The sequence below is a fragment of the Aricia agestis genome, chromosome 4 (assembly GCF_905147365.1).
Source record: "Aricia agestis chromosome 4, ilAriAges1.1, whole genome shotgun sequence".
In the NCBI taxonomy this organism is placed as follows: domain Eukaryota; kingdom Metazoa; phylum Arthropoda; class Insecta; order Lepidoptera; family Lycaenidae; genus Aricia; species Aricia agestis.
In genome coordinates, this window is record NC_056409.1 from 8,060,149 (window position 1) to 8,085,083 (window position 24,935).

At 34.5% G+C, this 24,935-nt stretch overlaps 1 protein-coding gene across 9 annotated transcripts in view; it reads left to right on the forward strand.

Annotated features, from left to right (window-relative positions):
• LOC121726360 (brain tumor protein) overlaps positions 1-24,935 on the forward strand; it is a 158,459-nt gene that overhangs the window by 83,831 nt on the left and 49,693 nt on the right. For 4 of the 9 annotated variants that reach the window (XM_042113692.1, XM_042113689.1, XM_042113696.1 and 1 more), the window contains one exon: positions 9,851-9,873. The exons of 3 other annotated variants lie outside the window; for them this stretch is intronic. Coding sequence is in view for 1 of the 6 variants with exons in the window: in XM_042113688.1 (XP_041969622.1) it covers positions 15,570-15,592 (23 nt within the window). In the remaining 5 variants the exon portion in view is untranslated. Of the gene's footprint in view, positions 1-9,850; positions 9,874-15,418; positions 15,593-24,935 lie in introns of those variants that run through there. 2 more of the 9 variants (XM_042113694.1, XM_042113688.1) reach the window with 1 other exon arrangement.

The window sequence follows — 24,935 nt, forward strand, 5'->3', positions numbered from 1 at the left end:
GAAGTAACGTTATTTATATGCTAATATTTCCCGCACCGAGCTGAGCCTTAATGGGATATGTTCCTACGTCTCTGTAGGTTGTCGTCCTATCGAACGTTCGGGATGTTTAGTCCCTAAACGTCCCGAACTCTACACTTTAGTTCAGCTATCCCCAACCCGCGGCCCGCCGGAACTTTATTTGTGGCCCGCGTGATGTTAAACCATTTTTAAATTCACACCAACTGGTAAAATAATGTCGTCGTGAAAGCTGTGTCCAGACTTTTAAATTGTTAATTTTGAAGAATGTTATTTTTAAACCCTAAGAAATTTTTGTTGTGGCACGCGATACCGAGACTAAAACATGTTTGTGGCCGGTATGAAAAAAGGTTGGGGACCACTGCTTTAGAGCATTCAACGTGATCCCGTCCTCTCGTATTCAGGTGTAGACAAAACACGTCACACGAACACTTGCCATTTTCACAGGCAAATCGATATGCCGACGAAGATTTGATAGTGTAAGTAAATCACGCAGCCGGCCGTCACACCGGTAACAAAGATTCATTTCCCTCGTAACGTATCTCCTTTTGATTCTAATCACGTATTTTCGTAGGGAGTCATAAAGTCGCTTCTATATTGAACCTACGAAAGGCGTTTCATAGTAAAAAGCAGAGGAAGTGCTCAAAGGCTCACCACAGGTGGTTCGAAATGGGTTCCCCCTAAAACTATGCAAAGCGTATTCCGAGTTCGACCGTATCGCTCTCGTCGCAGGACACATTTTTGCGTGCGGCTTTGAGCTTATCATGAGCTTAGTTCCAACGGCTACAGTTTGTCGTAAATCTTTGTTATTTCAAGGTTATTTTTGTAACTGCTTCCAATGATTTCTGAATTAATAAAAGATGTCGATTTATGTCCATTTTATACGACTTCTCATCGCGGTAAGGGACATCTTATGCTAGCATAACCTACGCTTAGAGTCTTCAAAGAATTTTGTTAGGAGTAATAAAATATTGTGACGTATAAAGGAAAAGCGTCACCGGTAGGACATTAAAATTTCGGTCTATTGTAGGATTTAATGTCACTCTTTACAATACAGCCAAATTTTATTGTACAACCATATATTAAGCAATGAAAGTTGTACGTTATGTTTGTAAAACAGCTGACTTTAATTGAATAACAAAATTAAACATTTTACAAATACATTGAGAATTGAGATGTAATTCATAAACCCTCTTACTAATAAACGATTAACACTAGGTACCTACGTTACATTTATAATTATGATTTGTCCTTGTATGTGACTTTACTTTTCAAACATATATCAGACGAGGATGAAACACTGTAAACGTTAAACAAAAAGTTTTTTTTGTTAATTTGTAAGAGGCAAAATATTATAATATTGTTTCGAAAACATTTTCTTTTCACACCAGTTAGTGTAAAGGTTAACATTACGTAACTAAGTTATGTAGTCACCCTCCTAATAATCAACGCTAAATAATTGTTCTTTGTCGATTATGATCTAGAATAATTAAAATCATGAGCTTAATAATAAAGTACCTCTGTATACAGTATGTATAGCTTAACAACAAACTTCGTGCTTAATTGTTACAAGTTTATTCGTGCGGAAACCTCACAAGCGTTTCCGATGAAAATGTTCAGGTTATTGCTGACGGAGCGAAAGAGATTTATGTTCCACCCTGGGCCCTGGCCGATGGTTCCCGCGGGATGCCAGGGGATTGACTTTCCGTGTACGGCCGGAGACTACGCCTATAAATATTATATTATTATACCTCGCGCTATCAATTTTATTTTCTACCAAAACTGATTCGTTTGCAGATGGCGCACCTACATAATTTTGTCAGGTTGTTAGTAGTGATCTTTCGGTGGATCTTGACATAACCCGACCAAGTTACGTAGATCCGTCTGCCTGCTGCCTATAAATAAATTTTCCTGATAGTACGTAACCTGGTAATTATGAAAAGCGTAAAATGAATGCACAGTCCAAGACAGATCCGGCTTACCACTTTTCCGATTTTATTTCCTAGAAAACTTCGAAAAAAAAAACAAATCTAATATCCGAATCGTCAATCTCACCGAACCATAGCTTTATCACCGAGATGATAAAAAAAATCGATTGAATTATAGAAATTCAATAAAAGAGGGTTTCAGTTACCTCACAATTTTGATTATTTTGAGCAGGAAAATATCACTATATTATATTGGTATTTTCCTGACCACATTATTTCATAAAATAATTTAATATTAAATATCAAATTAGGTGAGTTACTAATATAATGCGGTTTATTTTTAGTGGCTTTATTTCAAATTTAAAATTGATGCACAGTTCACGCTTTTTTCAGCTCCATTCTAGAGCTTAAAGTACTATATTTTCTAGATACTAAATTATTATACAGTAAATATACCACTTGACGTAATTTGAAGGTTGGATTGCAGAACAATTTTCCTTACAGTTATTATCATTCAACTTCTTTATCATACGTCGTCCGAGAATAGAACAGCTCGTTATACTATATTATGCATATATATTATATACATATGACATACCTAAAAATAGCATCTTGCATAACACTACTGGGTTATAAACTTATAAGTTATAACCGCTTACATTCTAATGGCAACGCGCCGTTCGTGCTATAAAAATATACTGACTAGAATTATATGGTTATAAAGTGTCATTTAATTAGCCGCCAAACTTATTAATTAACAATACATATTATCTGCTCCGAAGTATAATCGCTGCTTTATCTATGGATGTACAGTGTACACTGTACACCAGACTAGTTTAATACTGCCGTAAAAGATTATTAGTGTTGGGACGTTGTCGATAAAATATTATAAAATATAGGGTAAAACGACTAATGATTGCACGGTATACAATATATTTTTAAAGTAATAGAACGCCTGATTTTAAAGAAAAACAGGTACCTAGTTTTTAAAGCAACCTTAATAAAAATAGTGTGTTTGTGCTCTGTCCAATGACTAGTACTGTCCAATCACTAGTCATTTTCACCCTAAAATTTTGACATTTATTTAAATTCTTACAAAAAAAAATGCCATTAAGGAATTTCTTCCAGCTGTTTTAAGAGAAAAAGGATGTACTGATATAACATAGTGACCATTATGCTCAGTTTTAATCCAAATGTGTCAATTTGTACCTAATTCCTCACAGTTTTAGTTGTGTAAACGATGAGTGGTGAGCTAAAAATAAAACTAAACAAAGAAACGACTCTAATGTTATTGTAACACAATTAAAATCACTAGTAACGTTAAATAACTAATTATAAATGCTAAGTACGCATAAAAAGTGTGTATTGAGGTCATAATATGAATAAATGAATGCACGTCGCGCAATGTTAAATATTTGGCAGATTAATCGTAATAAGTTTGATGCTTATAAATTAATAATAAATATATTTACTATCAATATCAAAATGCACTTCTTAAATAATTTTTTTCAATCAATTTCGTACAAAAATGCGTAAGTCAAAATATGTTGTTTTTCTAATATGACATTAAATTACGTAGCTGACAACTATACCTCAATACTACTGTTTTGTTTATTACAAAATATTATAACAATTAAAGATTAAATTTTCAAGCCTGTTAAGAAACATTTGTAACAAAATAAAAATTTTGCGAATTACTTCGTTTGCTTCGTTTCGATAATATGTTCTTTTCATCGACACGGTGTCCCATCACTATCGGCGTGTCACAACAGGGGCGACGGCTGGCGGGGGCGGAAGTGACGGATCCCGGCGCGTTGCCATGGCGACCGCCGTGTTTACTGCGCCGTATCGATCAATGCGTTTCCCTGTTTACATTCCGCATGCACCGCGGCACCGGGGTTCGACTCCCGCCCCGCTTAATTCACTCGAGACCCTTTATACTCAATACTTTGATAAAAATACTTTTGAATCGGCGAGGTATTCATTTGATAAGATTCACGTTCTTTGGTTATTGTTAGCATTTCTTTGTACTTTTACCGGCTTCAAGCGAGTCATAATACGTTTTTTGAGGACGTTAAAATAAATGAAAACATTTTTCTGCGATCATTCCTGATTAGCCTAGGACGTAAAATCAAGTCGGCTATTTGATGAGGTATACATATAAGCTGACCTATATTAAATCATGCGTTGTAAGAGCCCATGAGATATGCGTGAACTAAACTAAGTACCTACGGGAGCCCTAGAACATTTTTTTTATTAATATCAAGCTAATTTTTTGTAAGTAGCTTCATTTTGATAAGACGAACAACATTTTTATTTGCGAAAAATCTCGAAAGTGGTAGCTAACAGAGATAGAAAGGATTTCATACTTTGAATTTGATGGTCCTAAAATATGGACTGTTTTATTTGTAAGACAATGTTACTCTTAATTTATATATGACTAATTTATCAATATACAAAAAATCTGCTCGTTAGGGTTCCGTTATTGGGTTCTGTAATCAAAAAACTTGGTAGAACGGAACCCTAATGAGCAGATTTTTTGTATATTGATAGGTTAATAGTAACTTAAAAATAACATTGCCCTACAAATAGAACAATCCATATTTTAGGACCATCAACTCAAACTATGAAATCCTTTCTATTTCTGTTAGCTACCATTTTCAAGATTTTTCGCAGATAAAATTTTTATTCGTCTTATCAAAAAATTAGCTTGATAGTAATAAAAAATATTTGTTCTAGGGCTCCCTGACTATACAGACTGAGTGGACTAAATCAGTGATTGACGCTGACAGCCTCTTTCGAGATTAACAAGTGACGCCTCTATGTTAATTAAAATGTACTTGCGGACAAAAGCTCACTCCGAGTTAACGAACTCTGCGTCAGATGATGCTCCCAATTCCGTTGATTCTTGCTCTCTAGAGACAAAGACTAAATAAAGTAGGGATATAGAAACATTGATTCACGTATATAAGTGTACAAAGACTAAATAATGTAGAATATAAAAGCATTGATTCACGTATATAAGTGTTTAGTATTATTTATAGTGTTTGTGGTTTTGAAATAGGTACAACTTCATACGAGTGTTCCAGGTATTAGACAGATAGGTGTATGGAGCATCCAGTTCTATGAAGCTGTCGAGGAAAACACGACACTCGTTAAGACCGTCCCGATTGTTTCAATGTAGGAACATATCGTCCAGCGTACGAAGCGAATCTGCCAATATAACGATTCGGACGTATCGCAATAAGAACCTCTTTGTGTATTTCGTTCAATTTTAATTTTTAATAACGTTTGGAGTAATGTTGTTCACGGAAGAAAATTAAATTACCGTCGACACAAAGAAACTCGATTCTCGTTTTTATTCTTTTGTCATGTTAAATTTTGTATCGTCGGAACCAAAATGAAAAATGCAAGGCGGTGAGTGACCTTTGGCCTCATTTCTCGGCTCGTTGTAACAACACCGGCCATTTAATAAACGGCCTGTCTTAGCTGTTTGAATATCGAACGCAATTAGCGCCAAGCACTCGCCTAGAGAATTATCGACGGCGGCGTTCGGCATCACTAGCCGTATCGATGTTTCCCAATTAACACCAAATTTGACGTCTGACTTCCTAGGGGCTATAATATTTGAACCTAGTCTAGGCTAGTTCCGACGCCTACTGGCAGGATATTATCTCTGTCGAGTCCCAACATAGTATAACTGAGCAATTATACTTAACTCTATTCCTCAGCTTAATTAATATGTATGCTTAATCGCATAATATGTATATAACTTCTAACGGGCACATCACTACGGTTCGATTATAAAGATTTTACCAGGGCTCTATATCAGTTAATCAAAACGTTCGCTGGTTTATTGTGTACAGGGTAAGCCTGAACATGATATTTTTACTACCTAAAAGGGTTTTAATTTTTATAGGGTTGTATATCATGTTTGTTTATAGCCGGGCTAAGCTGACGAACCCGCAGCGTATCTCGCAATAAATAACCGTGGACACCGCGTGTGCTTTACCCTTTACATCCTCTGTGTTTATCGCTTTACACATGTACTGATTTAACGTTAGGCCGTTTTACATGCGCGTCAAACGTGACAATTTTTAAGGGAACATAACGAAAGCTTCCACGTCCGCTACCTTATCATTTTACACGGCTCAGCGGATATTAATGTAATTTCGCAAAAAGCGAATTTTACGTTTTGAACGAATTTAGGGGTTGTGTTATCTGATTTCACATTGAGAGTGATTTGAAAGTATTCGCACGTCGTAATATGAATCGAATCAGCTTATTAAAATCTAAATTCGTTCGCTGTGAGAGTTTTTAAGAATTCCGGCCAGTAGGTTTCCTGGGCCCGGCTAGCTAACCTCGACATCCTCGCAACCGATATGCGGCGTGATGCAAGCGATCACGTTACGGACATCGATATCGGCGCGGCGTGAAACACAACACTAAACGGAAGGACTGCCTGTTGCAGCCCGGTTATGTAAAACACTATTTTGCAATTGCCTTTTGAGATATCGTACAAGTTGCTAGTGTTGCTACTGTATCGACAATCGTTTTGTCTGCGCCTCCTTCGCTTACTATAATTGTTGTCGATTCGTCCTCTAAGACTAAACATCTTATACTTAAAACTAATTACAAAATAACCTTTTGTGTTTAATAGAATTAAAGTTTAAGTTCTTATTAATGTAGAATTAAAGATAAAAAGTCCAAATGATTAGTACAATCCTTTTTCTCAAATGAATATATAACGCTTATATTTTAGAGGAAAAGAGAAATAAATAAACACAATCTTAGTGTACGAACGAAGCGGAGTTTTCGATTCGAAGGAAATGGCGCCCGTGATCGAGCGGGCACGAGGATGCATTCGTAGATGAGCCATCATTACCATCTGTCTCTGTCCGTCCGTATGATTGAAAGAGATAGATTATCTTATTAAGACCCTCGACGGTTCGTACTACGACGTAGGTTTACATGATTTACTGGACCACAAACCATTTGTTCGGCTTCGAACTTCGGACGGGTTCTACGTAACGAGTGGCGGCTCTCCTACAATTTTACATACAAAATATCAGGACCAAAATAAACGTCATCAAACATTTTGATGTTTGCACGAGGTCTTGATGTTTTTATAGCTCGCTATTTCGGTTTTTTGATTAAGTATATTTGTATAGGATCACTCCTGAAATATCTTGTCAAACATAGGATCATCCCTATACGTATGTTGCAAAGTTGTCGAGCTCTAAACGAAAATACTTTGGATCTTTCCTCCTTTCGCAAATCTGTAAGGTACAAAATTTGTATTTTTGTACCTTACAGACTCGACCTTTACCTACGTCAAATATTATAACGGATTCTATGGAAATTATAAATTAAAAATGGGAAGAAACTAAAAAATCTTATACCTAAGTGCCTGCTATTGGAATCCATAATTCAAAACAAATTTTAAAAACCTCAAAGTAAATATAGGGCATAGAAACACTGTCATTGTCAGTTCCACTTAACCTTTCGACCTCACGAGGAGACGTTATCCATGTGCTAATCACCGAGGAGTGTCAGTTTGTGTGTCAACGGATACAGTACCATGGATATTGAACAGTATGTCATCCGAGTACAGTTCGAGATGAATCATTCGGCTGGCTACATAAAAATGATCGCGTCATCAGTGCGTTGACCCGAGCGTTGACCTCCTACAATATATTTGTTACCTAAGCCAAGGTACGTCCGGCCTACCACAACGCATGCGCCCTGTAGGGCTAGCAGCTGATTCAAAATGCATTTCCTTATCCACCAACAAATCGCAAATACTAGTTCGATGATAGCAAACTTGGCTGTTGATGGGCTGAGTTCCCTAAATAAGATCAATAAAACTTCAAATATTTAAGATTAAAACTTTTTAAACCGCTAGTATAATATCTCGAATTAACCAATTAAGTACTTACCTAAATAATTAACACAGCATCAATACACTTGTTCGATTAAAATTATGGCGATGAATTTATTTTTAATCTTTATTAATAGTTTTATTGTGGTTTACAAACCGCTTAAAATATTGTAACGAAAATAAATAATATCCTATATTGTGGTAAGTTCTTGCCGCAAAGGGAATTCCACGGCAGGATGTTTCCGTAGACGGGAAATCCCTGCCAATGGTTGTGGTTTTTGACATACCACGTGATTTCGCCTGAACGATCGGATTTGTGGCAAAATTCAAGGGTTAGTCATTTTCGACAAAAAAATATCTACGGTCTTTAGCACAGGAGTAATGACCCCGACACGCGACGTCCGCTTATTCGCGAATGTGACTCGTTATCTAGCATTTTTACTACCTACTTTCATAGCAGGACGTATCTAAAGTGTCTTATGAGCTAAGAATAGTACTAGAGAGTAGTATGACTTCATGCTTTTCATGTCAACCCTGAAAAACAACACTGCAGGGGTTGCTAATTATTATGAGCTCTGTGCTTAACGTGTTTTTTTTATTTTAAATTAATTCATATAAGCTAAGCAGTACGTAATTTGTCGGGTTATATGCAGATTCACGACTTAACTTACATTGACAATAACGTAACCAAGTGAAGAAAATTGTTATTTCAGTGCGTACATTTGCCAGCCCTACTAGCTGCACGTTACCTATTTGTGCCTATTTAGAGTCTGTATGCGTATTATTATTATCTAACGCTGCGCGTGCATATTCTTAACGTTTTCGATTGTTCAACTGGCAATATTCCATCACTGCCTGTGGGTTTATCATAATCATTATTATCCAAGAGAACTCTGGTTAATATTTCTGGTAATATCTATTTTCCCCAAAGGTCAAAGTTGGAAGTCTTACCACTAAACATCTAAGTATACTTATTATAAATGCGAAAGTGTGTCTATCTATCTGCCTGTCCGTTATCTCTGATTTTACTGAAATTTGGTATGGAAATACTTTGAGTCCCGAGAAAGGACATAGGACACTTTTCATCTCGGAAAAATGTACGGTTCCCGCAAATAATTTTGGCGCTACGGAGATGCCTGCGTCGTTTAGTAATAGACAACTTCAACTTTCAAGTTAACGTCAAAACGGTTAAGTGCGTTGTTTAGTAATCTAGACAACTTCAAGTTAACGTCAAAACATTGCGAATTCTTCCTCGCCAACTTCAGCTTAATCTACATCGGGTACAAAGTGCATACGTTAGCCGTTTATAGCTGGTTCTGATAATATCTGAGCTGACGGCGTGCGACGTGAGGTGAACTCTTGCGTCACACGAGTCATCGACTTGTGACCGTCGCGCGACACTATTGTCTATGCGTCTATAATAGACTATATCATTTTTATATTAGCAAGTGTTGACAACGGCGTGGGGCTCCTATATTTCTAGACTCTTCTATTTCTGTCTACTTATATATCGTAATCCCTTCCTATTATACAAGGTGTAACAAAACTAAGTAGTAAGTGATAATACTTTATGGATGCGTATGGGCTCCCTGTACAGAGTTCGCTGTGAAAGTAGCAGCACTTAAAGACTAACTTTTTTTACTTTTGTATGGAAAAAATCATAACGCTGGGGCGCATTGCCATACAAATCACAAAAAAAATTTTGCTCGTTCAGCGCTGCTACTTTCACAGTGAACTCTATCATGTATAAGTCAGGCCTCTGGGTCTTCCTCCAAGGAAGAACCAGCCTTCGGCACTTTAATCAATTAGTATTAGGCTTCTGACAGGGAAGTAAGGGACAAATCGAGGGATTTCCTTCAATTTTTCATGTCTATTCTTCAGTAGAAAGAAATCCTTTCTGGTGGCCATGCTAAGCGTTCAAGTTAGCAAAGATAAGATTGACAACTTCTTGTAAGATTTAAATTGAAATAATTATAACAATTATGAATAACCGTTAGTACTAATAATATTGTCTTGTCTTTTCCAGGTAAGTCTTCAATTACGTACACAGTAAGTACCTCAAAGTTCATTACTCATAGTAATATTGTAGAAATAGACGCTGTTCAACAGCTGTTGTATGGAACCTACCTACGACTCTGATCTACCGGTGTCTTTGTATATCGTTGAAAGTAGGCGACAGCCGCGGGCGAAACATTCATAGCCTCGTATCTGCTATCTATGTAGGCAGTGTTGACGTGGTTTATGGTTATAGCTTATGGGTTATGATATAAACTCGTTTGTTATTTTTAGATTTATTACACAAGCGCCTTAAATGTGACGATTAGCTTATTTGGAAGTTATGTCTTTGAGTGTAACGTAAAATATCCCAAAGCTATTCAGCAATCCTATTTAGGAACGCTAATACTGACAAAATGTTCATCACAACGCCTTTCTTTCAAAATTCCTATATCCGACGATTTCTACATTTTGTCGAAACAAAAACTATTAACTTTAATTTTTTTTCCCTGGAATTAAAGGTGCATACTGAATTTTTACTTTTTTTTTAATTAATTAATTAGCTTGAGTAGCTCACTCGTCGATCAGAGTCTCAAGTTTAGCAATACACCATTTTCCTTGTTTATAAAAGTGGACCTTAACGTCATGCGTACAATTTTTCCACTGAGTCGAATCTCATCCTTACGACGTATCAAGTGGTATAACGGTACTCACATTAACATCGCAGTAGTTTTCCACGTGTATGTTAGTTGCTAAGTTAAATAATCATCAAAATGGGCCGTGCAAAATTGTCATGTAAATATTATAATCTACTAGCTGTCCCGGTGAACTTCGTGTCACTTTAAAACCTGCCCTGGACTTCTACAAATATTTTAAGACTAAAATCAGCCCAATCCGTCCAGCCGTTTTCGAGTTTTAGCGCGACTAACACATTTGAAAATCCATTTTTATATATATAGATTTGCGGCTTCTCATAGACCCATGATGGATTAGTACAATATTACGAGCCTGTAGAACGCATATATTATATGTTCATGAGTGCACATGGGAATGCTCTAAACATCTAGGCGTGTTGGCAATCATAGTTATCTACCATTGCCCAACATAATATTTAGTTGCCGAGTCACAACAATATTATGATGATGATCTTAAATTTGACTCATGCAAAATCGTCAAACAAAGATAAGTACTTGAATCGAGTACCTACAGTAAATAAAATTATCTTAAATATTTTAGTCCCAATTTAAGCTACAGCTGGATTGTCAAAATCGCTGTCCATTGTAACCATATAATTTGTATTTATAGCAAGTTTACATTATTTTAATTCAGTAATCCAATCCAGCGCTTGAGTGCTACTAGAATAGTGTAAATAGATACTGGAATGCGCTGAATTGCATTCCGGTGCCCGTTTACATTATTCCAGAATCCAGTAGCAAACGCATTGAGTAACTGGATTGGTAAATGTAAACCGGTTATTGCGTGGATCAACTGTCAATATAATGTTTATGTGTAACGCTTATGCTAATGTGATAAGGTACAACTTATTAGCTATGCTTATCGTACTTACAGCCTGCAGATAAGACTTGTTTATTGACGCGCGGTCGACATTGAAAACTTTAAGCTTCCGTAAGTCTCGAGTGTCACTGTTAGTATTTCAAAGGTCATGGATTAAGTTTACATACGTGTTTGCTTTATACTTTTTAATAGGCTTTATATAAATACTTATGATAATATGGTTCTTTTAGACCAAACCAGACGTCAGACGAGACACAAAACCTACCCAGAAAATGTAGTAGGGCTCTCAGTTTTTTTTTTTACTTTTTTATTGTCATAAGTCATAACTCATAAAAAAGTCCGCTGTACACATTGGATCAACATTGGGCCAACGCATTGGACTAACGTGTATTTTCTTAAGTAAATAACTTTAGATAAGTGATTAATTTAAAATTATGAAAAAATATATTAGATATTTTTATAAAGTACCCATTCATTTAATAGGTCACACGATATAGTTTGCATTTTTTCTTTTTTTTTATTTACCCCCCAAAACTGCCCTTCATGTTTATAATTTATTTATTTACGTTACACACCGTGTTTGAATCATCAATTAACATATTATGAGTACCAAATCTCAACTAATTCGGTCAAGCAGTTTTGGATAAATTGGCTATGGAGTTATGACAGTACGTCGGACAGTCAGAGATACACGAGTGATCCTATAATAATGGTTGCGATTTTCCTTTTGAGGTACGAAACCTAAAAAAAGCTCTAAAAATGTACCCCAAAACGGAACTAAGTATGATAACTATTAATATATTGGCTAAGTAGGCCTCTACAGTCTACACGTTGAGCCAATGCATGTGCCCAATGTGTACAGCCGGCTTTAGAGAAATATGTTTACAAGCCTTCGAAACACTGTGGTGAAATTCCTATGGGACAGGAACCTTCCCTCTTGTGGTAAGAGTTCCCGTTCCCGCCACCTGATTCTACAATACACCCGTATCACGTATGCAAGCGGATATTCTTCGCCTTTTTAACAATATATATTCGATATAATTGCACTTTTACCGTTAACTTTTGATTTTACTTCCTTAAGTACCTACACCCTGATTCTTTAAGTACCTACACCCTGATTCTGTTGTTTCGAATGAACATCAATAACTTCGATCCAGTCTAAATTCAATTCAACAGCCAAAATATTATTCTGAGATATGTTAAACGTTTTGTCGGAATGAGTTTGGCATTTAAGAGGATACACCAGGGGCTAGAGAAATGAAAAAAAAGTACGTGTAATATCTATAGCTGTCTCCCTTACCTCAAGCCTATACCGCAGAACGCGATAGAGACAACTGCAGAAAATCAACGATTCGTTGTCCCTTGATTCCTTCTCCAAAACTTAACCGATTTAAGTACTTTTTTCATTAAAGATTAAAGAAAGGCTTGAACTGTGTTCCTGTGTTTTATTTTTTTATGTATAATCTAGCCAAATCTTTTTTCTGGATGTCAAACACAGCGGAAATTCTGGCCATTTTTTTTAACGTTCATATCTTATTTAATAATTAAATTATGAAAAAAAGAAAACATAGGGACATTGTATTAGTGGCCGTAGATATTCAGGAAAAAAATTATAACTCTACTAGCACTATCCAGGGAGGAAACAGGGGACAACGTTTGTATGGAAAAAAGGGCGGTGTGGACTCCTCTTAAAATGTAATTTTGTAAGATTTTTCTACCGAAACTGCATCAAATCCACATTGAAGCTGTAATAAAGTCGGTTTTGAGCAGCAGAATCACAGTTTACAAGTCGCCTGACTTATAATACAGATCAAATACCTTTAAGAATGTTTAAATCACACTCGAACCTGCTCCCTTCAAATTAGCAAACATAAAGGAATGAGTCGGAGGTTACCGACGAACCTTTGTAAAGTTTAACGCACTAACTTAACACAACTCCCGACAAGTATCCCCGATACGAATAATAATAATAAAGCAATTTATCTCGGAACAAAGGGAAAAACAATAGCTATTACACCCCTACGCACACAGGACCCCTGCCGCACACACAGCCCATTGTACACATGTGTGAGACAGCCGGGACGGCAGCTGCAAAACTTGAATTTAACTGCCTGTGGTATTCAAACTTTTATTATTAACTAACTGCGCGCTCGGGTGTCGCTTTTAAATGATGAATTCTAACTTTTATTTCGCTAATTATTACATCGACTATTTTATTTTAGTAAATTTTGCTTTTTCATGTGTTATTTAGATGGTACGTCTTTAATAAAATAATAAACTGAATGTTAAATGTGTAAGATTTAAAGATTATTTTATGTTAACTGCATTATTGCCTACACTTTGCTCCTAAAAATAAATGAGAATACATAATAATAGCTCCTTTATTAATATATATATTTTTTTAATTTACAATGTGTAGTAATTGTTATATGTAGTTAGAGACGTTATAAAAATGTTCACGTGTTTTCCTTGTTTATCAAGCAAGTTTTCCAGCGTATTAGACAAGGACAAAACATTAAATTTTTGACGATCTCCGTGGCTCAGTGCTTGGGCGTGTTGGTAACGCTCATGCCGGGAGTCGCGGGCTCGAATCCCGCCGACAGAACAAAAAAAAAATTCAATATATTTTCCGTTGTCTGGTACCCATAACACAAGTCTTTCAGGTACTTAGCACGGGACTAGACTGACGTGGTGTGAAGCGTCCATAGATATTATTATTATAATAAAATTACAAGTTAAAACGTCTAATAGTAAGGTCGTCATAATGTAGTAATAATTTTAAATTTATTAATAATTATTTACTCAAGAATTCTTACTTTTATGATACAATTAACAACACTTAGTTATTAACGAATAAAATATAAAATAAATTAGTGTTGCGTAATAAAAATAATATGAGACTGGCAATAACTTGAAATAAGTATATAATTTTAACAATATTAAAGATTCTAAGTATTTAAGCAAAAAAAGCATCGTATGCATGGATCTTATAAAAGTTTATTAAGGCGGGGATTAATCTCAATTCAAAACGATAACCTTGCACCCAACCAAAGACCAAGGTCCAAGCGTATACGCATCGCAATAAGATTCATTTTAGCTTAGCATAAAACTGTAGTTACTAGGGGCGGATCTTCTCTATTTTTCATGTTTTTTTAAATATCTTTGGAAATCAATATTAAGAAACAAAATTGTTCAGTTCAGAAGATTTTAATATAGATTTACTAACAATTTATCCAGATAAAATGTATAATTGTCCTAGTTGATACTTATATTTCAATGAAATAGATTTTCGTCGGAGTTGAGTTTGTAAATTAATTACAGCCAAAGTATTACGTTTTATTAAAATGTTTATGGTTTAAGGTATTTTAAATATTGTGCTTTATATATCATATTTTTTAATTTTTTTTTACATTTTTGTTATTATATCGGAACTAGGTAAACCGGGAGTCACGGAATAACAGATTGGGGTTTATCCTCGCCTTAATATTATATAAACACAAAAATAACATTTAAAAAAGTACAAGAAAATAATGGCAACAAGTAGTCAAAAATCGTGTTATCAACCTTGCGTAACATTTACCATTCGACAATATTTTGTTGGAAATAGGTTTCAAATAACCACTGAGTTAAATTATCATCAGAAAATCCTTGAAACAACAATATGGGAAAACTCCCATTTTCCGTTCAAATTCGATGATGATTTATAATCGGACGTGAAACTAATAAAGAAATTGCCTATAACAACAGTGACGTAAGGTTATTTAAAAACAAGATACGATTTTTTATATCGTAATATTTTTTATCGGCTATAATAAAGTCCAATGAACGGAGCCAGATCGCCTTGAAAACCGGAATCAAATCGTTAATAAGAATTTCTGTAACGAGCTTTTTTTTAAAGAAAAGTACTTCATTCCTCAGTTGTCGTTTTTTTTTCTAAAACCCGGCGTAAGGTTTGAGAAGCACAGGAGCGATATTTAGGGCTTTTTGTTGTAGTCATCTCGGTCGTAACGTATGGGTGCCTCGACAGTCGACTGCAGTTGGATTTTTTCGAAATCTTGACCCTCAGTTATGATTCGACCGTTGACGCGAACGGTTGTGCACGCGCTCCTTTCGATCTAGTCATTCTCCAAATTACTTGTAGTATTACTCATAAGTGCTTTTGTATTGAATTTTCCGTAGTTTTATATAGTTTGTATTGTGTGTTTTGATATAATTAGGCATTTGGAAAAGTTTTCATGAACGGATTTGGTTTGCTTTGGTAAGTTGAGGAAACTTTTTGTCGGGTTGTTTCTTTTGTAATAACGGTCTTAATTCGTCCTTTTTGAACCGTTTAACGTTTCTCAAAAACGAGATTTCTTTATTTTTTTGTAAAAAATAATTAGTAGCTGTGATAAATAAGTATAATGTTATTTATTTTTATAATTTAAAAATAATTTGCTACTGGTTAATATTATTAATATTATGTACATATTATGTATGTAGTATCAAGTATGGAAACTTCCGTAAAACAACTGTTATCGTTAGATTTCGTCATAAAGGATACTGGCTTCATTGTTGACGTTTAGTGTGTTCTGATTTTAAATAATAGAATTTTATATTTTTTTCTGCTTTAAAGTTTTGTTACTTTTACAAGGTAAAACAGTATTTGCCAACAGTCAACAGTCAACAGCCATTGTTTCAATTTAGGCTATAGAATATTATTATGTTACCATTTAAAGTTAAACTACCTACCCTACCCACAATACTTACCGGCTTCTACAAAAAGCGGTCAGGTAATAAAACGAGTATTCCCTATTCGTGCTGTTTAAGTTTTATGTGTAATTTTATTGGTGTCCGTGGGATTCGGTGGGCAAACGATAGTTAATCCTCGCGTTAAGGGGGCGACTAACCCAAAATTGACGATTTTATAAATCATTTTTATACTTGAAAATAAGCTACTCCATTACCTACTACATTATATTTCCAAGAATTTGATCTAAACGAAAATACTATACATAAAAGTATCTTAAAATTTTCTTGATAAAAAAAGATGCATCCAATTTTCACAAATTTTTCGTATTTGTATTGCCGTAACCGTGCATTAAACTAAGTTAATATTTAAACACATTGTATAAAATTCTGACATTGAGACACTGACCTGGCGGATTATTAAAGGCGGGTTATTAAGAAAAAACTTACTTGACGATGATTCTGCGTCTCGTCTCGAGGAAATATGAAAGACGTGCGTGAGTGTGAAAAGAGAAGGATGATGTTTGATTTTTTACGCTAGTCACCCTCTTAAACTAAATCCTAGTTTAAATTAACTTGATTTTGGAACTTTAGTGCCGTCCTAATTAAACAGCCGACACAAACAGTTGTAGATGAATTAACCTGTGGGCTGTGAGCTCGGTGCTTCTTGTGGGCACATGAAATATTAGGAAACATAACATCATTGTACTCCTGTAGTAATTTGTTGAATATACAAGACTTACTGCCGCTCTCACTGAGGGACGAATATTAATTACTTAACTGTAATTAAATGAAGATGAGATTAGCCCCATACACTATCTGTAAAACTATTCATGAAATAAATCATTAAATGTGAGTGACGTAGTTACTTATTTTTGTAAAATAAAATCCCACCAAAACATACTTACCTGTTAAAAATGGGGCCAAGTTCCTATTGGCTAATTGTTACCCTTAGAAAAGAGTTGAAATCCAATCCAATGCCAAGTTTACATGCACTTCAAAATCGATCATAATCACCTTCATCAACAGCCTGCTCCATAATACTTCCAATTTGAACGTGGCAGCTTAATTTAATCACATAAAATATATCTAATACTATTTAAATTTAATTATACAATTAATCAAGTGCTACATTATGCGTATTAGCAAACTTGAACATTTATATTGGAAATATTTTATTGTATAGACTTCTGTAAAAACTGACAAAATGAAAATTGTTAAACAAAGAAATAAAACCTGCAATGTATGTAGCAATAAGAAAAGATAAACAAAATAAAAAAGGAAACAAAATAAGAAAAGAATTAAAAAAGATGAAAAGAAAATAAACAGACCTAATAATGTTAGGGGGAGGAAAAAAAATGCGTATAGCATGAAAACCTGCCAAGTTCAAATTTAGTGGGGCAGTTGTTTTTTTTTTTAACAAAAAAGACATACTTAATTAACAATATGAGCTATTTCATCATCTCGTAAAACGGACTGGGAAGTGGGTATCTCGACGTGAACTTAGTTGAGCAACCGACTTGATACCTTTCATTTGACTCCTACGCGTTCTACATTATGCCAGTGGTTCTTTTGTTCATCGTGTAAAAATTACCTCCCACTGATGAAGATGTGGGTATGTGCATCTTATTATCTTACAAGTATGTATCTTCAGATGATCAGTACTAGATAAAAGTTTAGCCAACCAGTTAAAAAACAATCGATCCCAAGAACCAACTGAAAAAAATGGTTACCGCCAACTTTTTTACATAAAAAGCTTAAAGTCGATAATACAGAATACCTTTCTTTGAATATTTTCTGAAATACAAAATATTAAATAACGGTTTATAACAGACTAAAGTGCAAAAAGTATGAGCAATAAAATATATATTTTTATAATGAATGCGGTATGCGCAGACATAAAATAAAATACGGTACAATTTTACATACAGAATATGAATATTTACATTAAAAACTCATACCTAACTGGGTTTTACCAACCCTTTAATTGGATAAATAAGGTCATATATTTGTAACTAGCTTTTGCCCGCGGCTTCGCTCGCGTGGAATTCGAAAATCGTGTACAATACGAATATTCTTGCAAATCTCCCTTAGAAACATGATGTTTTTCCAAGACCAAAAGTAGCCTATGTTACTCTCCATCCTTTCAACTAAGTCGATGCCAAAAATCAAGTCAATTGGTTGCTTCGTTAGGCTGCGAAGAAAGGGCAAACAAACAAATACACTTTCGCATTTATAATATTAATATGGATAGCTGTTTCCCGCGACTTCGTAGGCGTTAGCATAGCATAATAATGGAAATGGATAATTCTCTCCTTTTTATGGCCCCTTACTCAAATGGTAAAAAATGGAACCCGATTACAAAGATATAATATCAACCTGTCTGTCTGTCCATATCCAGGCAAATCCAGATATTAATCAAATGACACTCGAAATCTGTATGTTTCACTATTAATTAATAACTTAGTTTGTTCCTAAGGAATAAGAATTAAAACTCAACACTAACGACGCAACATGTTTTTGCTACCAGGAGGGGGGGAGGGGGGCACAGCCCCCCCAAGTATCGGCAGGGGCAAAGCCTCCCGCATATTAATCAAACGACACGCAAAATTATTACACAGTTTTATTATATGTATAGATAAAATAATTGAAAGGGGGAAAATTTTTCATAATTTACAAAAAATCAATATATTACAACAATATTATGGGTAAAAGATTCGGTAGAAAATCGTCAGTATAGCACTGTGAACGATCTCTATACAATTATTGTGTTCCGGGAAACGCGATAATATTCTGCTAATTACCAGCACTACGCCGACTAATATCGCATTAATTAATTGTCTACTTTAATTAAAGTTCACTTTTCAATAGGTCGATGATTTTAATTAAATCCTAAAGTTCAAACGATTCAGAAATATGTAGCCCTAGAACAATTTTTGTTTTATTACTGATAGTAATAATAAGTCAGCTAATTTTGTTGATTACAGAACCCTATAACGGAAACCTAACGAGCCGATTTTTTGTATATTGATAAATTAATAGTCATATAATTTAAGAATAACATTGTCCTACAAATAAAACAGTCCATATTTTAGGACCATCAATTCAAAGTATGAAATTCTTTTTATCTCTGTTAGCTACCACTTTCGAGATTTTTCGCAAATATAAATCTTGTTCGTCTTATCAAAATGAAGCTACTTACAAAAAATTAGCTTGATAGTAATTAAAAAAAATGTTCTAGGGCTCCCGTGCTATTTTATTATTCCTCGTTATATAATTACTAAATTATTCTACACTCCTAAAAGAAAGTCAAACATCCTAAAATACTCTCCCTTATCTAATATCTGTACTGATTACAACCTAGCTTGCACATCTGTAAGGGACCTAGATATTTTTAATGATTCCTGTAATGTAAGAGTTTAAAAAGCAAATTAACCAAATATAATACTCGAACTTCTGTTTTCGAAAATTAAAACTGCTTTGTAATCATTATTAGATTTAAGAAATAATATCTACTGTCCTTAATGAATGCTGTACACGCCTACAATTGGCTTACACATAAGTGGATGTTTTAGTTAAGTAAGTATATTTAAATGTATTTCTGTGTTTTGCTGTTGGCGAGTCTAATAAAGAAATAAATAAATTTTTAAAATCTTTTGATCCTGAATATTTTCCTTTTACAGTTCTTTTATTTGAGTTTATCTTGAAAGATATTATTTATTTTATTGTTTTTTTATGTAGGTTTATGTTTAGACTTGGTTTATATAATATATGACATGACCTTTATTGTTTGTATTTTAATATTGTGATTTGTGACTCATTTTTGTGACATTTTCGCCCCACCCACTATGGTTATAGACAGAAGTAGACAGACTAATTTTTAGGTTACTTGAGCTATACATGAAAATATAATTTCAATAACATATTATTACATCTAAAAATATATTTTCCGCACCTTTTCCCCAAGATTCAGTCTTTATTAGCAGTACTACTAGCTATTTATAATTTACTAAAATGTTTTAGAATTTAGTTACATAATATAATATGTATGATATCCTTGTATATTGCAACTAATCACCATAATGTCATATTTGACCAGTCATTAACCTTCGCAAGAAAAAGCGAAATAACTCATTGTACCCCTTAATAAATAGGTCCGAGAATCTGTGTCATAATGGGTAATAACATCGTGAATGTAATTTCTTTTGATATAACACGACGAGAAGCCGGCTTCTAGGTCAGTATATAAAATAATTATGGAGCTAATAAGTTCGCCGGCACTCGTGGATTAACATTTGCTTTCGTTATTGCGTCGGAACAAGTTTTGTTACGTAACGGATTATGTGAGTCAACTGCTAGACGCGGCCCGGCGCGCGGCGTTTGTGTCGCTTTGACGGTTTTCGGGGTAACTTTTCGAGTTGTGTAGCGACAAAATATAGATGACATTTTGATGGGCTCTAGAGGCTCAGTGTTTTGCTCTTTCATTTGCATATTGCTTTTTTGAGTTTTTAACTATTATAATAATATAATATTAAATATTTGTAATATTTAATTTAAGTTAAGAACCTTTAGGTCTTTTATTGCATGTAACGTCTTATTTGTAATAGTGCTTTATTATATTATGACTGTATGTGTTTAGAATAAAGAAAATAAAATAAAAATTATGTTGTTAAAGTCGATGTCATCTGTTTAGAAACTACAATGGTGGTTATTATACATTAAAAAAATATTAAGTTAATTCGTTGATTCAAGATTTTTTTACTGTTCACTAAAGATTTAACATTTGAAATCGGTAATAACTAATAAGTATTGATTGTCTATTATTTTATTTTGGAAAAATATAAACAATACTTAGGTATCTACACTACTATTATAAAGAGGAAAGATTTGATTTTTTGTTTGTTTGTTTGTTTGAGTCGAATAGGCTCCGAAACTACTGGACCGATTTGAAAAATTCTTTTACCATTGGAATCCTGCATTATTTCTGCTGAACATAGGCTAATTTTTATTTTGGAAAAATATAAGGTTCCGTAAGATATTTGGGATTTTCGGACGCAAGGTTTAAAAAATCAACCAGAAAAGTTACTTATTTTGCGTACGCTGCCTAAACTATAAAAGATAGAACTATACAATGTTCTAAGTAAATGTAGATCTTTTAAATATCTACAAAAAAGTCCGCGACACACTATACCTATCTATGTTGAGTGAGGCACAATAACCATTTTTTTATTAAAAAATCTAGAATTTTTTTTGGACTATATTTAAATGCGTTTATTTAAATCATGCTATTGACCCTTATCAAAATAAATTATTTCATCACTAAGTACAGTTAATGTAGATAATATTTGGTCTTTGAATGATTAAAATTGGACGTTTGGTTTTAATGTTATGGCGAAATTAAAATATTACGATTTCTGCTGCACGTTGCGAATTGGGCGTCAAGGCGCGATGCGCGGGTGCGCGTGCGGTAGGGGAGAGATTTAATTATCAGTGCCACAGACTCGCCCGGAGAGTCCACGTAAATATTACCTCGATCGTGGGAATCGCAGACACAATAGATTTTCAATAGTTATGCGACAGCCGGGTGCTGCTTTATTGATTTGATATAGACTATCGTGCTTCATTATTATAATCCTAATTTCAAAAAAGCTTTAAAAGTTATGACTACGAAAGTAATATTTTTAGAACTTTTTAAAATAAGTTTTGAATGACTATTATTTTTGATTGCTATTATAATTAATTAATTTCTTTAACTATAAATCTCCAATAGCGGCAGCCGGCTGCCAGCATAACAATTGAAGATCTATTGTGTCTGCGATACCCACGATGCCGATGCACGATGGAAGTATTAATGCATATTTTTTAATCCACACTATTTCTGCTGAATATAGGCTATATTTAATGAGAGAAAAAAGGGAACCGTATTAAGTGTTAATAATTGTGTGAAAAATCTACCAAAATATTCCTTCTTGCTTATGCTTTATAAATTATAGACTATACTTACTTATCGCAAAGTGATGTACTATAGTCTTATAGAGGACATTAATATCAACGTAAAAGTCCGCGATATCGTATGTCTGACTACTACAATTATTATTATCTTACAATAACTACTTTTTAATCTAAAAATATGCAATAGTAACGTTGCGCTGGTACAAACCATGCCAAACTACTTATCAGCAGGTATTAGTACTTACCAGATTTAATAATCTATACTAATATTAGAAATGCGAAAGTATCTCTGTCTGTCTGTCTGTCTGTCTGTCTGTCTGTCTGTCTGTCTGTCTGTCTCGCTTTCACGCCAAAACCACTGAACCGATTGTAATGAAATTTTGTACACAGATAGTCTAAAGCCTGAGAAAGGACATAGGCTACTTTTTAACTTGAAAAAGGGGTTGTAAGGGGGTGAAAATGCGTAAATTTGGTCAAATTAAGTTAGTTCCAAAAATGCAAAACAGATGGCGCCAAGAGTCCCCTAGATCGCGCTATTGCTTGCTCATGCGTATTTCTATAAGAGGTGGTACCATGTTGTACTGGGTTTAACGATTCTTTCGATTGTTATACACGCTACTAACTAATAACTCACCTACCAATTTAGATATCAAATTCAAAAACAACAGCGCCAAAACTACTGAACCCATTGTAATGAAATTTTGTACACAGATAGTCTAAAGCCTGAGAAAGGACATAGGCTACTTTTTAACTGGAAAAAGGGGTTGTAAGGGGGTGAAAATCCGTAAATTTGGTCAAGTTAAGTTAGTTCCAAAAATGCAAAACAGATGGCGCCAAGAGTCCCCTAGATCGCGCTATTGCTTGCTCATGCGTATTTCTATAAGAGGTGGTACCATGTTATATTAGATTTTTCGATTCTTTCGGTTGTTATACACGTCACTAACTAATAACTCACCTACCTAACTTAGATATCAAATTTAAAAACAACAGCGCCAAAACTACTGAACCGATTGTAATGAAATTTTGTACACAGATAGTCTAAAGCCTGAGAAAGGACATAGGCTACTTCTTACTGGAAAAAGGGGTTGTAAGCGGGTGTTTATGCGTAAATTTGTTCAAATTAAGTTAGTTCCAAAAACTGGAACAGATGGCGCCAAGAGTCGCCTAGATCGCGGTATCGCTTACTCATATGTATTTCTATAAGAGGTGATACCATGCTGAGTTAAGTTTTGATTCTTTCGATTGTTATACATGTTATTAAATAACTCACTTACCAACATAGATATCAGAAACTGTTGTTTCTGATATCTATGTTGGTAAACTGTTGTTGGTAAACTGTTGTTGGTAGACTGTTGTCTACCAATAATAAAATATACTAAATAGTTTATGGGTATTGGGCAAAGCTAAAGTTGTGTAATGCATTATGCAGCTAAGTTGTGTAAGTTGTAACGCTAAATAAGCTTGATATAAAAAAGTTTAATAAAAAAAAAAACATATTATGTGCACACTACACGGCTGTTTTGGGTATTTTGATTTAAGGGGTACCAGGGTTTCGAAAAAGCTTTTGACACCAATTTTTTTGACACCGCGCGCTATAAACTGAAGTCCACGCGGACGAAGTCGCGGGCAACAGCTAGTTCTTTATATTCTAATATTATAATTTATTGATACTTCAGGTTATCCTCATTAGTCATTAGTCATTAGTCATATGTCATTACCCTACAAAGTAACATTACAGTTTACATCATCTTCGTACAAAGTAACTCCTCGATAAATTTTGGTCGAAATTTGGTACTTTCGGTCGGCAAACAACACAATTCTTTGAACTGTTTATCTTTGTTATACAAAGACTAATACAAACAAGTCGCACAAACATTTATTTAGTTAACATTAAGAGCCCCAGAGCCTCCTAAAAGGCTAACTTTACCTCAAATTAATAAATTAAGCTTGTAGTTTTACTATCGACATTGTTTAGTAAATTTTTAAAATTCGTCGTAAATCTACCTAATCTTTAATAAACTTTAATACTTTTTATTTTCAATTTTTCTTGTATGCAGTTAACAAGATACGTAAAACTATTGACATTAGATTGGATATAAAAGAGATTCTGCGTATCAGTCCAACCTTTCCGTCGATTTATACCCGACAATGAGGCTGAAGCCTTATTCCCGTACCTTTTCCGAAGCGCGGAGTTAATCTAATATGTAATAAGAAAAGGTCCGCTTATCTCATTATGGCACCTCTGTTGGTGCGATTTATCAAATTAATTACATCCATTTCCTTGTGAGAAAATTCTGACATGAAACGAAATTCTGACGTGAATCAAATCATCTCCGAAATGAATCTCATCGCGGGGTCACATCGATATTGAACTGACGAATTGTTTACAGTTTACTCTCGGCTTCTGACTTCCATTTCGCTGACGGAAAATAATGATTTCCCACTTCGCCGAACAAAATATTATGCTTCATATTTCATATCTGTGCTCGCTGCTAGTATCATTTTGTGTCAAATCTTTAAGAAGCTCACGAACATTAGCTGCATATGAAAATGTTATTTTTTTATTTGGTTGAAACATAATTATGGTCTAACGAAAGGTCTTGACACTTGGTCATGTTTCTTACGATAGTTTTGATAGAGAAGTAAGATTTCGGAAATGTATGCAATGTGACATAACGCGTCGCTGTGTGACGCGATGCAGGCGCTGGTCTGATCAGTCTAACTTAGGTTCTTCTAAGTTAATGTAAGTACTCAGTAAGTAAATATTTAAGAGCAAATGTAAGTAACGACTTACGTCGCTTCTCAGTGCGGGCGGGATTGTTTCTCATCCCCTTCGGAATAGCGGGCGATGTGTCTTATCGCTATGATAGCTGACACAAACATTCCGTATATTATAAGGTTCTCGGGGGGACTTGCAGCTT